Source organism: Bactrocera latifrons, unplaced genomic scaffold (assembly GCF_001853355.1).
Source record: "Bactrocera latifrons isolate USDA-ARS-PBARC rearing strain unplaced genomic scaffold, ASM185335v1 scaffold_86, whole genome shotgun sequence".
In the NCBI taxonomy this organism is placed as follows: domain Eukaryota; kingdom Metazoa; phylum Arthropoda; class Insecta; order Diptera; family Tephritidae; genus Bactrocera; species Bactrocera latifrons.
Genome location: NW_017537556.1, coordinates 62,321 through 78,702, shown reverse-complemented (window position 1 = coordinate 78,702; position 16,382 = coordinate 62,321). Strand labels below are relative to the sequence as shown.

At 37.8% G+C, this 16,382-nt stretch overlaps 1 protein-coding gene across 3 annotated transcripts in view; it reads right to left on the bottom strand.

Moving 5' to 3' along the window:
* The window catches only part of LOC108977233 (protein scalloped), a 67,655-nt gene that overhangs the window by 12,166 nt on the left and 39,107 nt on the right, over nucleotides 1-16,382 (bottom strand). For all 3 annotated transcript variants that reach the window (XM_018946829.1, XM_018946830.1, XM_018946831.1), the window contains exon 4: nucleotides 561-691. In XM_018946829.1, coding sequence (XP_018802374.1) covers nucleotides 561-691 — 131 coding nt within the window. The remainder of the gene's footprint in view (nucleotides 1-560; nucleotides 692-16,382) is intronic.

The window sequence follows — 16,382 nt, the reverse complement described above, 5'->3', positions numbered from 1 at the left end:
AAAAAAAATTTTTAAATATTAAAAAAAATTAAATAAAAAAAAATTGTAATTTATGACTGTGATGTATTCGTATGTGAATTTTAATGATGAATTTGAATTATGAAAAAACTGTTTGCTCAGCACTTGTTTCACGCCGTGTATTCAAAATTTCGAGCGCTTAATGATGCCTAAAAATTAATTTTTAAGATTTAATTTACGAAGTAAGTGGTTTTCGTTTCAAATAAACTTTTTAGCTAAATCTAATCTGGTATAAAAGCATATCTTATGAGTTAACTCTTAAATTAATTTTAATTAATTTTTCTATGCTTTTTAAACACTTCAAGGACATCAGATAAACCTTGCTTTTCATAAACGAATTAAAAAAGTAATAAAAAATAAAAATTCATAAAATCCATTTAAAATAAGGAAAATCGAAATGAATTTGGTTGACAAAAGCGACAGTCAAAATACTCAAAACAATATAATAACATAGAAAATAAGAAACCCTTAAACAGTTGTAAAGCAAACTTTTTTTTTTTTAAATAAAAATATGTAACAAGAAATATTATAATTTGACTTACGACTTTGATTTTCGCCTGAATCTCACGCAATTTCCGTCTGGCCAGCACCTGTATGTGCGAGCTGACTTGCTTTCGTGTTCTCGTCTTGCCTGTGCGTAGCTTGATATAACGAGCGATGAGTTCATTTCGGCCTGCAAAACGGAAGAAAGCGAAAAACGTGAAAAACTACTGAGGAAATTGTGCGAGGAAAAATTGAATACATAATGAGCGACATGAATGAAATAAATTACAGGAAATTAACTATGAAATTCAGAAGAAATCAGTACACTCTGTACGCGTATTCGCCATGTGAAATAAATCTTAATAAGAATAAGAAGTATGCGAGAGGGATTCCACTGTAGGCTGGAGTACTTGTTGTGCAAAGATTTGATTATTGTATACGGCTTGCGGCTTGATTCTAAATCGACTGCTAGCTATTGTCACAGATATACACACTATACGTATATTACGTTAGTACTATATACGAGTATAAATTGCAATAGTCAGTATTCGTTTATTAAATATTTGCTCAACTTAATTTGCTAAATAATTTATTTATTTCAGTAGCTTAATGATGGCAATAGAGTTTTTTCTACTTTTTTATAGCTTCCTCTTTAATAAGTGAGTACGTTTAAGCCCTTTGGAGTTGTTGGTGGGTATCTAAAACTTAAGTTAGTATATTTTTGCTAATCCAGTGTTTTTTGGTACATTCCATAGTAAAATGAAATTAATGTCAATGACAGTGACCTCGCAAATTATGTGCGTTTAATAATGTTGGTTTTCTGTAATTAGTTTTATGGGAAAAAATTAGCTGTTGGTTTCATTAAATTAATTTTATGTGTTTATTAGACTGACAAGTCTTCAATGCCTGATTTAACGTGCTCGGAAAGATAAAAGTAATGCTAAAAGTATTTCTATATATATATAGAGTGATCCACTTCGAGCTTCCCTATTTTTGTAAAGAAAAAACACAAAAACTTCAAATTTAATGCGGAATGTTGATTATCATTCGAAAGAAAATTTTTTTGGCATTTACTTTTGGAAGACTACTTCTTTCAAATATCTGCGGAGACTAAGTCTCAGATGGTCCATCTGTTGAGTCCAATTTTCAATGGATCGTTCGAGCATTTCAACTCTAATACCGGAATCGAAGCGGTACTATCCGCATGGACTTTTGGCTTTTCACATCCTCACAGAAAAGAGTCTAACGGTGTGATATCACACAATCTTTGTGGCCAATCAATCGACCCAAAACGTAAAATGATCTGCTCACCGAAGTGTTCTCTCAATAAATACATTGGTTGATGAGATGTGTGAGTTGCGTCGTCTTCTTGAAACTAAATGTCCACAAGTTTTCGTTTCAGGCATCACATAATCGGTTATCATGGCGTGGTAAAAGTCGCCATTGACGGTTACGTTCTCAACTGCTGGATTTTGAAGAAATATGGATCGATGATTCCACTGACCCAAAAATCACACCAAACCGTTGTTTTTTTCTAGATGACATAGCAGCTCTTGAATCTCTTTCGGTTGCTCTTCGGTTGCTATGCATCAATTTTGTTTGGTTACATACCCACTGAGCCAGAACTGAACCTCATCGCTGAAAAAAATTTGATTCGAAAATTTCGGATCTTCTTGGAGCTTTTTAAGAGCCCATATAGCAAAGCTATATCACTTTGGATTGATACCAAGGTTTCTAAGTGCGAAAGTTCCAAACTGGTCGAACGGACCTGAAACTTTAAACTTGTTTTTTTGAAACTTTTTTTTTCAAAACTATACTTTTTTCTCAGGTTCCAAAAGTTCCAAACTGGTCAGATGAAACTGAACTATTAAACTAGTTTCTCTCGAAACGGTCTTTTTCAAAACGATACGAATGTTTCCTCAAGTTCCATTGCACCGATTTCCTTGAAAATTTTAAAGTTTTCTTTACAGACTTGACTTCGTCTGGGACTATCCATATCTGGATTAATTTCAAGCTTTACTATATTTTTTTTTGAATTCGAATAACTTTAGTTAAACATTTCCCTAAATAACGGCATCACTTGCACTTTATTCGCTTCGCGTATTTGCGAACTGAATTTGACACCGCGCACTTGCCGCTAAGTCACGCCCTCCAACCCTAAACAGAAATCGCATTTAATTTGGTATATATGTACATATATACGTATATATGAAGATATGAAAACATCAGCAGCAAATATAAATTTAATCAAAATTAATTTGCACCAACAAAGAGACAAAGTGAAGCGCAAACACTCCGGGAGGTGAGGACTCGGCGCTTTGCGTAAACGAAAATATTCATAGCTCGCAATATTACACAATTCACTAACGACCAGCAGCAGCAGCAGCAGCAACAACAATAGCAACAAGCGAGTAGTGGAGCAACAAGGCGCGCTCATATAATAATAAATAAAATAATGACAGAAGACAGACAGACGGAGCGGCACAGGAACAGACATAGAGAGCGACACAGCGGCAGCCAGGCAGGGACACAAACGAAAATACAACAACAATGCGCTGTGGTGAACACTATGCTTGCGTCCCCTTTTATTTTACGCCCTTTACTGCTTTGCTTTGGTCGCCGTCACTGCTTGCCACTTGCCACTTGCCAACTGCTGTTGTCCTTCAATGGCCGCCTTCGTCCTGTCACCTCAGCACGCTGCTTGGGCGCACAGCGCCCTTCAATTCTATTGTTTTCACTATAATTTTCTATGTTTTCGCAAAAGTTCAGTTCAAGTTTGCTGTTGTTGTTGTTGTTGTGGCACTTTGCTTCTTCGCCGTTGAAGCTCCCATTCATTGTCTTCTGTTTGCTGCTGTTAATGCTTCGCTGTGAATGCTGTCTGAACTCTTGCGCTGCGCGTACAACACTTCCTCTCCCCCCCTCAGCAAACAAAGTTGCGCGTTGACTTGCCTTAACCAGGCTTCAGCGCCCTTCTCGACTAATGCGTTCTTCATGCGTCGGCTCTGACCTCTGCGTACGTCTTCCACATTGTCTGTTTTGGTTGTGACGTTGGCGTCACCGTCGTCGTTCACTAATTGCACATTCTTGGCATAGTTTCACTTCTAACCGAATAAAATTATTTTCATTCACTCAACGCAAAGCGTACTACGCTCCCTTCAACGCGCATTTGATTCCTACACCAGTTTGGTATATGGATTTATGTGTTTGTGTGCGTCTGTCTTGCAGAAACTTCCTCGCTTTTCATTGTTTTCCAACGCGCCCAAATCCCCAACTTTACCCTTTTGAGTTCGGATCACTTTGGCCTTCACCAACATTTGTTGCTTTGTATTCCTTAGCATCCGCCATGAGCCTTTGCCGTCGCCAACTTAACTTAATATCAACTTGGCTGAGGAAAATAGCAAGAAAAATGCACAATTGTTAGAGTCAACAGCGCAGGGTGTGGATATCTAGAGTTTGGACTTTCTAGGTGTTTGGCTTCAGCGTTTTTTCCCCCACTGCTATTTGTGTGTGAGTTCGTAACTGCTGAAACACGCTTGCGACTCGTCCGCGCATTGAGTGCAGCTTTGGCCCCGCCGACCTTTGCAGCGAGTAAAGAGTCTCACTAACTTCACTTTTCTTTCAATAACTCGCAAAAGTTCACTGGCTTCCTTTTAGTTTTGCACTATTTCGTTTTTGGTTGACAGATTGTTCGATAAAAGCGTTATAGATAGTAGTTTTCTATGTCTTGATTGTTTTTGTAATAGAAGTTAACAACAAGCGTATGAAGTTTAAGGAGTTAGGCTGCAAGTACTTTTATCTACTTCGAAAATCTTGTTTTCATGCGATTTTCAAAATTAGTTTTTTTATTATTTGCCTTAGAGGTTTTAAATTGCCAAAAACCGTTTAAGGAAGTTTAATTTGTTGTTGTAATATTAAGGCCGGTGAGTTAAGTACTCTTAAAGGTTTGAAGCGGTTTAAAAGCCTATTTTTTGTTTGATGTTGCGGAGTGTCTGGGATTGGTTTAACAAGGTTCCAAATCTTTATTTATTTAACTCTTTCAGCCGATTACGGAATATTTACTCTCTTCTTATATGTCGTTACCTCTTGTCTATTTGGTTCAGGGGCCAACATAACATATCTTTAAAGTTATCGCCTTTGCGAAGCACAAAATGCCAACGGACTCTAAGTTTTTGGTTTATCCATTTTGTTTGAAGAACCAACGTCTTCTCTGTTTCAAAATCAAAGGTTCTTTTTACTGATGTAGCAGTTCACTTTTGTTTTTAGACAAAAACCAAATCTGACAAACATAGTCAAGAAGGTTTAAAAAATCTTTCCAAGGAGTGATGAATAAAGTTTGTTAAGATATTTCCAAATAAAATGATGAAGAAGATCGTTGGATGATGATGTATTGTGAGGGCCTTCCAACGTTTGGCCTAAGAAAAGCCTTTTTTTTTAATTTCTTTTTGCATTTATTATTGTCTCCATAGAAAGTTGTGCAACACTCAATAACCTCGAAGACTTCCACGTTCCGATAGAAAATCTAAGTACCGATAGGATACTTTTGAAAAAAACCTTCGTCGGCACCATTTCCCTATGTCATCTAGAATTCTTACTTTAGTGTATTTTACCACTATGTGATTATATGATGACAGTAGCTCTTGCGAAATCATCCAAGTTGTTGGGGGGCATCTACCAGGTTTTGTAAGAACGCCGCCCTTTTGCCAATTTTTGAGGTTTTTTCACCGGATAGGACAGTATATCCTAGCAGATAATTTTTTATTTATTTTTTAGCCACGGAGAAGGCCTGAATCATTACAGCTGTGGTGGACCGTGGTTTATCAGACATCGCGTGTTACTCGAAAAATATTTTTAATTTTTTTCAACAATTATAATGTGTATTCTTAAATCTATAAATACGCAAAAAAAAAAAAATAATAATTTGAATTTGAATTAGTTTTCTTTATTCTCGAAAATTTGGTTTTAGGTTGTCACCTAGCCTGTTTGGGGGTTACATGTATTTCGCGACTACAAAAAATCAATTTTTTATGATGTTGCTTAATTCCATAACATCTCTAGAACGTTGTCCTAACTGCTCAAGACAATCCAACTAATCGTTTCGGAGATACGGTCTAAAAGAGTCTCGAGCTGGAGCTCATCTAAACTATAACCACTTAAAACTTTAAACGCGTTTTTCTAGCAACTGTCTTCTGAAAGTCCGTTGTCAAGATTCCTCTCGAACTACTCAACTGATCTTAATGCAATTTACGCAGGTTTTCAAAACATAGTCGGTTCTCAAGAATTCTCTCAAACTACCCGTAAAAACTCGTGCAACCCCTTCCGGTTACTGTGAAAGTACTGAATTTATGAATTTGTTTATGGAATTATGAGATGAGAAGCTTTCATTGAATTATCGGCACTTCGAAAACAGCAATGATTTCTTAACGGTATTTGGATTTTCCTTCGGAACTTGGAAATTTTTGAGGTAACGAAGTTGAAATCGCCCAACTTTCTTTGAAGACGATAGTAAATGCAGAAAGAAATTAAAGAAAATTTGTCATAAGAACCCTCTAATCTCTCATTAGAACACCAAAACATGGCTTTCCTTAGGCCAAGCGTTGAAAGGTGATCACACAAAGAAATTAAATATATATTATACCATTTACATACGAAAATGAAATAAATCCACATTTCATATGAATAAAAACTAAGCAGAGTATTCCTTTATACTCGTATTATTACCATATTCAATTTTATAATTTTTTTTTGCTGAACCATACAAATTCTGTTGAAAAAATGTCAAATTGCTAGATAAGTATTCGAAAATGCCATTTGCTAAAGAATCGCTATTGAATTGACTTGCGAAGCAGGTACATGAAATAGCACTTTTCCGATGAAAAATGCAAACACGAAAAAATATATTCGAATAAAGTAAAATAGAATAGAATAAATAAATGAATTGTGTCGCCGAGGCGATGCTGCATGTTGGGGTCGCACGTAAACGGTCAGCACACCGAATGAAACTCAATTCAAGCGGCCACTTCATTGAAATGCATTTTTTGCATTAGATTATGTCAACCGCTCCTGATGCCTGAAAGCACACAAGCCCTTGTGAGGTGATATTATACCCACTACCACCCACAGTTTAAGGTAGCGTCCCAGCATTTGCATGGCATTACCTCCAAACATACTCAGTTATATACATATACATATATATCTATATAGTTTGCCATCTTTTTGTGCACCACCTTCGTCACCGACTGGCGTTTACCAACAGCGAGACGGACATCTTCCATATTCGCACATTAAATCCTTCAGACATAATCGTCTCTGCAGACGTGATGAATTTTGCATCAATGGCCCACAAAGCGAGCGCTCGAGCTGGAGTGGGTTGCGAACGTATCAGCTCATCCACGGAACTGACCGACGACTTGACGAAATGTCGCAACGTTGCACGTACAAATTTATCTCTTTCTCTCACACGGTATGAGTGTGTGTGTGTGTGTGTGTGAAGGGAGTAGAGTGGATTTTGCTTTGGGTTGATGTCGGATTAGTTGGGTTGCTGGTGAGTATTAGTGAAGCTTTTCTTCCATTTCTATTTTTTTGCACACCACTACTTTTTGTTGTTTTTGTTATGCGTTGGCCTGGAATTGTATTTGCGCGCGCTTTGAATGGACACATTATTGAAATAAATCGACTGGACAAGCATGTAAATTGAATTTTGCATTTTCATAATAATAGTGACAACACACACACACACACACAGGCAAACACACAAATAGGCACGATTACACTGGCAAAGCCACGCTTGTGTTCGTATTTGTATATTAAACTTGCTGTGAAAAGGGATAATGATGAAAGGAAATTTATGCTCAATGTGCATGTGCTTGAGAACATAAGGATGAAGTTGGAAGCTTTAAGGAGAATTAAGTTAACAGGAGCTGTAAAGATTGATGGCAAATAAAGTGTAAAAACAATCTTATCAGCGAGTTCTTTGGACACTCGTTTGAAGCCTTTTATATTTTTATTTCTTGGAAAAGGCTTTCGGTGATAATAGTTTGTCGCGAACAAGTATTTTGGATTGATACAAATTATTCAAAGAGCGTCGAGAACGTGTTGACTTCGAAACACGTCCAGGACGGCCATCAACATCAATTGATGATCAGAACGTCAATAAAATAAAGGAATTGGTGCTTCAGAATCGACGATTGACAGTTAGAGATCTTAGTAGCATTGTTGAAATATCGGATGGATTGGTGAAAACTACTTTGAAAGATCATTTGGTCCCAAGAAAAGTGAAAGCACGATTGGATAATGCCTGTGAAACAATGCTTTCCAACTACCAGGATATCATGAAACATATTATTATTGGCGATGAGTCTTGGATCTGTATTTACGAGCAGGAAACAGACGAGCACTCTGCCGAATATCGTGGCAAAGGTGAGTCGAAGTCGAACAAATCACAACAAAGCTGGCCTAAAATTAGGGTTATGTTAACAGTTTTCTTCGATTATAGAGGTGTGCTGCACTCCGAACTCCTATCGACCGGTCAAACTTTCAACAACCATTTGATTGCTATGCGTCGTTTGCGCAAAGCTATTCGTAAAAAGAGGACGGAATTATGGGCCGACAACTCTTGGTTTTTGCAAAACGATAATGCGCCGTCGTATATTGCAGTGATTCTTCGTGTGTTTTTCGACAAATTTTCAACCAATATCGTGTATAGTTCCGTGTGACTTCTGGCTATTCAGCAAACTCAAACGACCGCTCCGGGGTAACCGTTTTGAGTCAATTGCAGACATCAAACATGAATCGTTATGATTATTAAAGACTTTTCCGGAAATTTACTTCACCAACTATTTCGAGAATTGGAAAAAAAAAATTGCCACACATGTATTTTGGCCAAGTGGCATGAGTTTGAGGGGGACGGCTGAGATTTTGAAGAATAAAATAAGAATTTTAAACTTCTGAACAAAGTCTTACTATTTCTTGCTTATAGTAGTAGACCATGATCTATTACACTTTTTTCTAGTGATATATATTTATTAATAAAATTCGTTTAAACGAGTATTTAAATATTATTTTATTAACTTTATCAATAATTTAAAATGTGATCATAAATTTGTAACTTTTTTCAGAAATTTTTTATAACACCCCCCTAGCAAAGAGCTCCATTTTTCCAAATTTATTCTATCTCCTTAACTACCACATATATAATATATCGCCTAATATCACATACACACTCAGCAGCTCTGCATCTTCTGGTTCTTCCTCTACTTTTGCTCACTTATGCTGCAGCGCATTAATTGAAACTGATTAACCCCTTTGAACTCGCTGCTATACTCATGTCGATTTTGCTGCACTCTTTTTTTTTTTTTTCATTTGTCAAATTGCCAGTAAACACTTTGTTGCATGGGCGACAATTGCAGTTGCCACCTTTTCGTTATGCACCTTGGCCCCACTAACACAACGCCGCAATCAATTTGACACCACAACTATTCAAAGCAATTCGATGATGGCTGGCTTGTTGTTGTTTTACGCTGGTTGTTATTGCTGTGTTGGTTTTGTGTTAGTTGTTGAGTTAGTTTTTGTTTATGTCTATTTACGAGTGGAGGCGTTAAGTGGCAACACACTGCATTTAATTGGGTTGACGGGATTCAATTTAATGCATTAAGATGACACCAACTAGGCGGACAGACATGTTTACATATACCATACGAGTACATATCAGTAAATATAGGGTATTTGTTAGTAGGTTGTCTTGTATATAGAGATATCCGGGTGCAACTAAGGAAATGAAAGCTGAAGATGTCTGCGTCTGTTGCTAAGCCATTTTCGAAAGTGAAAGCACAGCCATCGACACAACAGAGTGGGTTGAAACTTCGGTAAAGTGTTATAACCCATTTTTTGTTGATTGGCGTAGACACTGCCTCTGCGGTTATAGGTTATAACTCCTTTCTAGTCATGAAAAAAAAAAACGATCGAAGAAGTGTCGAAAGGAAGGCGACTGCTATATCATTGTCTACTATATTTGATTTATGCTAGTTGCTTGTTCGATTGGCCACTTTTCATGAATTGACTTGTTGAAGTTGGATTTTTTTTAAACCGGTTAAAAGGCTTCTTCGAAAGCTGTCAGTTCCATAATATTTTGTTGAATAATGGCTGAATGAGCCACACTGGTCATTGTGCAATCAACGTCGACACTTTGAGGTTAAAATACTTACAGGATGCCATTTGTCGAAGCTGTTTCGAGTCTGAATTATGTTGACACAATTCTTGCCTGCCTCTTAAAGAGATAAAGAGTGAAAAAGCTGGAATCTCATAATTTTAACCAGCCAGGATACCATTTGTCGAGATTGTTTCGAAGAAGACGAGACTGAATTATGTTATCGCAATATTGATGACTGTCATTTAAATATATGAAGGCTTAAACCGCTTGGATCGTATAATTTCAACCAGCCTGGTGAACTACTGGGCGTAGAAATAAAGCCTCCCAGCAAATTTCTATTGGGTTTAAGACACTGTGTCGATACATGAAATCTAACTACAGTTTAGTTTGCTGGCTGACTTTACAAAGGATTTGTCTTTAACTGTCTTAAGCCCTGGTATTAGAAAGTAACTGGTTGGCTAGCGTGTAAAATTTCGTCGGACAAAACCCCTTAAGTTATCAAAATAGTATTTTTATAAGAATACCACCTCTTTTAGGTAGTTTTAAACGTCTCATACTGAAACCTCTTCGCTTATTAGGGACAACTTAAGATTTGTTTTTGTTGTTGTTGAAACGGCATAAAACATTCCTGAAGTAATTTCGAGGAATGGTGTCGAGTTGACACCATTCATACTTGGCCGGATAAAAGTCCGGGTCCGTTCCGATAACTTGGAGCCGACTGGCGTCGGAACGGAATTAATATTTGTTTCAATGTAAACATTGAATCCCAGCAAATTTGTAAAAGATATAGTTGAAATAAAATCTAAAATAAGCTGAGAGCTAACAAACATTAACTTTCCTTCTGAAATTTCGCAAAATTTACCAAACAGAAAATAAAATAAGAATTTTAGTCGTCGAACCTGCAAAACTTAAGCCATCGAACTACTTTATATCGACAAAACTTTTACGGGTTACACTGAGTGTGTGCAAAATTTTGCTAATTCGCACTTTTGCAGCCAAAATTATTTCACACTTTCGCACCCGCGCCGCGGCATTCACCCGGCATTGCATATTTTTGAGTTATGACGCGGGTGTCATGTGTGGAAACCAAAGCTGAAGGCAAAGGCAAATGGTGGCGCATGAGTGGGAGAGAACGGCAATGAGTTGTATAAACAATGTGCACACGCACACATATACAAGCACTTTGATGCGGTGGCCAAAGTTGCTTGTGTCAAAACCTCAGCTGCTCGGTCACGATGCGCGGCTGGCGAACTTTCACTGCGTCATTGGCCGCCATTATTTTTAATTATTACATTATAAGCTGGAAAATTCTTGATTGCCGAACAAGTGCCGCGGCAAAGCGCTATAGCTGATGCACACATGCATGAGCTGGCGTGCATGTGTATGTGTATGTGCGTGTTATTGTGTTTTCGTATGTGCGGCCACCGCAATGGCGGTGAATGGCTGCCATCCATGCAGCGGCGACTTATGACGATGACGAGCAGTTGACAAGCCACAACACCGTGCACTTGTATGGGTGGCTGTATTGTATATATATACATATATTGTATATATGTATTTGTTTGTGTGACATTGTTTGGCTTTAATGACGTTGTCGTTGACATAAGCGCCGGGACCAATTCAGTTGAACGCATAATTCTTGTTGGCTCTCTCGACAAACACCAGTCGCCGTATCAACACTCATCCATATATACACATGCATACACTCCCACATGCACATTGTTATTGCGCGCCCGGATTACACACATGCAAGAAATGCCGTTGGCGAAGTGCAGAGGTAAAAATTCGTGGCCAACTTTCAACTATATTGCAGCAATTGGCGGTATTGACGTTGCATGTGGCAAGTTCTTCAAAAAACAAAACAAAAAAAAAAAAAAAAAAAAATCAACGTACATGCATAAGTCGAAAATTTCTGAAATTCATTATCAACAGCAGCGTATATTGCTTGTAAAAGCCACAAGCCGTGATGCAAGGGCCCAGTGGTAGGTGAGCTTAAGCGCAGCCGGCAGCTGGCAGCTGTGCGCCAATCACGTTCCACTCAAAATGCAACTCGCTAGGTGCCATAATCACATTGACGTGGTAGATAGTTGGCAATTTTCATAAACTTTATTAATTTTTTGTTGTTTTTTCGCATTTTTATAGTTTTTTTTTTTAGTTTATGGTCGTGGGTTACACTAGACCTTATTAACGCTGCGCCAATATTGATTATAATTTTTGTGGCTAAATAATGGCACAATATGCTTGGAAGTGACGCAAACTTGTTGGTGTTGTAATTTGGTGCTTGTAAAGTTTTTTTTTTGGTGTGTGAAGCATTAAGGGGAGGAGGAAGATTTATCTAGTTAGGCGGATACATTGCTTTATGCAAGTGGGTCGTTTAATGAGCCTGTCAACTGTTTGGAAAAGTTATACATTTTTTCGGAAGAATGAAGCGTGTGAAAACTATTGTGTTACTTTTGAAAAATCTGTTGAATTACTATTGAAATTTCTTTGTAACTCAGCCATATTTATGTGAAAACTGTTGAGTAGTTATGGTGAATATGAAGCGCTGAGTAGGCTATTGAGAAAACATTTGAGATGCTATTGAAACACTATTGAAATACTATTAAGATACTCATGAATATGAGCTTGCAAATCAAATATGTTTATTGAAAACACTGTTGAGATGTATTTGAGAATATTGAGAAAATTTTTTGTTGGGATAATTTCTTTGATATCTATGCCAAATATGAGCACGATCCGTCAGCAACTTAGTTTACAGCATCAGTTTTAATTAAGTACACCTCAGTAGTGCGTTGCGATTCTTACAATGGGTAAACACTTCAAACTAAGAATTTGTTTCACATATTGTATTTCTAACCAAATCTCGTATGCGAAATCGTTGGATATCTTGGAAAAGGGTTACGGTGAGTCAGTTTTATCAAAAATACAAACCTAAGAGTGAAGAAAAGCCTTCAAAGACGGTCGAGAGATGAGAGAGATAAAGACATGCCTCGTTCTGGGCGACCTTCGATCGCCTCAACAGATGAAAATATTAAAAATTTGAAAGATGCGATGCTTGTAAATCGTTATGCAGCCCCTTCAATAAATTGTGGTGGATACTTTTCGTATCAAACACGTTCTGGCTGGACTCGTTCCGATAACACTTGTTTATTTTTCAAAAATGGTACCATAACCAAATCTCTTAGGAAATGCTCGATCAGTCGAATTTCGATCGCACATTCATGAAGAGCATTATAACTGCAGCTGAGACATGAGCTTATGAGTTTGACATGCAAACAAGTCTACAATCATCGGAAAGGAGGTGTAGAAAATGAGCCGAAACTAAATAAACCACACCAAAGCCGTTCAAAAATCAAGTTGATGCTCATTACTTTTTTCAATATTCGTGGTTTGGTGCAACAAGCATTTGTTCCGGAGGGACAGATGGTGACCGATCTAAACTAAAATTGCCGCTCCGTGGAACCGTTTTCAGTCGATCGAAGAGATTAAACAAAATTCGCTGAAGCGGCCCAAAAAGTGTATATGAAAAGTGCTTCGAGGACTGGAAAAACCGTTGGCATAAGTTTGTTAAATTTGTTGGGAATTACTTTGAAGGCGACAAAGTAAATATTGCTGAATAATTAAAAACTTGTATTCTACTGATTGTTAGGTTAGTTTTTTTCTCCAAGATTCTATGGTAAATTCACAAGATGGGATTTATGGGTCGAAAAGAACTGAAAATTGGACCTCATTTATCAATAAATCGACTTGAAGCTATGTTTGATCCAAATAGACGTCTTATTTATAGAGTGCAAATACGAAAACTGTGGATTTCTCATTGGATGTCACATAGTTGTTGTGTTTTTATGTGAGTACATAAAATGCGTTGATCAGCGCCTAAAATAATACACGTTTTTAGCACGTATTATTTGGTACCAAATGATAAGGTAGAAGGGAGACCACCTTGATCGAGCTCGAGAGCCGACCTAAAACTTTTGCTGTCTAAGAGTTCGTCACTCGGTCGCTGAGGGACTCCACACGGTACTGAATTTTCAATTCTACCTACCTTTAAGTTTAAACCACAGCCACCACGAAACTCCAAACAGGTCAAACCTAGTGAGCAGATTGGAGCGAACTCCAAGGGATAACTGAGATAGCAGATTTCGGTCTCCGGTCCGATCTCGTCAGGCTTTTTAGCTGTTGCTTTTACCAGTTAAGCAACCATCAAACTCAATGACTAGTGACATTTGTTGCTGGAGCTGCAAATGGCTTTTCATTAGAAGGAATATCATTCAAATTCTATAATATCAGTTCACGCTGAGTATTATAGCGATGTTTCTAACAAGACTGTGCTGAAATTTCGAGGAAAGTCAAATAACAGACATAGTGTATATTGGATTTTAGTCAGCTCTTAAGACAGGCATTGGAGGACAATTGGATTCCAATACTAATTTTGGGTAGGGATTTCGCAGGTTAAACCTTTTTCAGTGCTTACTAATAATGTAGGTAGTTTATACTGTCAGCCTTGAGATGTGCAGATTTTTAAACTATAAGTTAGTATATTTGTTCGAATCTTTTTTGGATTTTAGTATTCTATATACTCTACTTAAAATACCATAATACATAATTGTATAGAACCTACAATATTTCATAGATCTATAACAGGAACACGATATTGTGATCACTGGCTATTAAGTTGTCAAACTTTATTTTCCGAAATTTCCCATAATATGCCTGTGATAACGGTAAATATATAATATGATAAATAATTATATACAATGACATTTAGTAAAGAAATTCCATTTACATAAGAACTGGTTGAAATTTTATTTAAATACACCAAAAAATATGGCGACACAGTGCTGCCCACTACAGTGCCTTTAAAATGTTCACCGCCCGCGCGCCACCGGCCTAAACGCATAAGTCGACTTGGCTTGGCTACCATTTTGGCAGGCTGAAATGGTTTGGACAAACATGCAAACAACAACCAGCTTTCTGTTGTCCAACCAAACGTGCCTTTAGCCTGCCCCACGGCACGTCCCGCCCTGCCCACGTGCGTCCTTACATCGGTGTAATAAGTTTGCTTGCAATGAACTTTGACAACAACTGCCGTTCGTCTTGCTGTTTGGGCAAAGTCGAAAGCCGACAGACAGCCTTGCTGCTGAAACAAAAGCCAGAGCAAAAACAAAAAAGAAAACTGTAAATACAAACCCAAAAACAACAAGTACAATCAGAATGACAGCGGTGAAACCGACAAAGAATAACAATAAATGTTGCAATGGCAGAGCAACATCAACAATAAAAGTGCCAGTAGTAACAAACAACAATAACAATAACAGCAACAGCAAATGCAACACAAACAACAACAATAACAACAGCGTGGCGTATAAGGCGCAAATTTGGTTGCAAGCCGAGAAGATTGGCCCTAAGCCGACAATTGTTTTACCACACATTCGTTGTTGTTGTTGTTGCTTTTGTTGTGCTTATTGTTATTTCCGTCGGTGTTGCTGTGTTGTGTGCGTCGTTGGCAGCAAATCGCAAAAGGACACAACACAATCCACAAGCAGGCAATTACACAGGAATATTGTTTCTGCGGTCGCCGAAGCGTTGCGCCCCATGCAAGAGTGTATGCGTGGTGTGTGTTGGTGTGAGTGCGCACGAAAAACCGCACAATCTCCCTAATACATATATGAATGTATGAATTTGCACATGTGTGTATATTTTGGCATGGAAGCGTGCGAGGGAGCGCAGGAGGAGAGGAGAGCGCGTGTCGACTATGCTTCGGCCAGCTGTTGGCGGGCGTTGGGCGGCGGAAATTAATTACTTTTCAAAACAAAATATGGCCGAAGTTGGTACAAGTAAGGTGGCTTGCTGTTGCAGCGCCCTCTCTCCCACTCACTTACTCGCTCACTCCTTCTTACAATTGTTATGCGCCCGGTTTCTCTCACTTGGCCAAAAGGCTAAAAGTAAGTGTTTGTGCGCTTGTTGTTGTGCCAGCACACATGCTCTCGAGCGTCTACATTGTTTGGCAGCGCTTGTAAAGCGAAAACAATATCCTGCAGGACATAAATTACGAAACTCGGTCGTCTGCTGTGTTTTCTACTTTTTCCTGACTTTTTTCCATTTCTGGTATTCGGTGTCTCTGTGTTGGTTTTAGGTTTTTTTTTTTTTTTTGCTTTGAGAGAAAAAGTGCAAACAGTTTCCTTTTCTTTTTCCACATAAAGTATTTTCTGTTTTCTATTTTCCTGCAACTTGCGTTTTGGCTTGTCGGCAGAATTTGTTGTTCAACTGACTTCGGCGATTTGTGAGCGAAAGCACACGCTTCATACGTGTAGTGTTATATTGAGAAGAGGTGCACTGTGGGTTTGTTTGCAGATTTTTATGTACAATATTTTTAATATTCTGCCGTTAAGAAATGCCAGAAATATGCAACTGCACTAATGTTTTATTGTTAATTCAATTAATTAAAATAATTTTTTTTTTCTAATTTCGTTTTTATTTCTAACATAGATTTTTTTGTCACATATCTTATGATTTTTGAAACTCTCTCGGTTTACTGCTGTCCTCTTACGGAGTTATATGAGTATTCACTTGTGAACTTCAAAAAATTGTTATAATTTTTGAATGCAAGGTGCAAAGTAAAAAAGACTTAAAAAAGCAAGTAAGGAAGGGCTAAGTTCGGGTGTCACCGAACATTTTATACTCTCGCATGATAAAGTGATAATCGAGATTTCAGGCGTGGTTGTGAACCGATTTC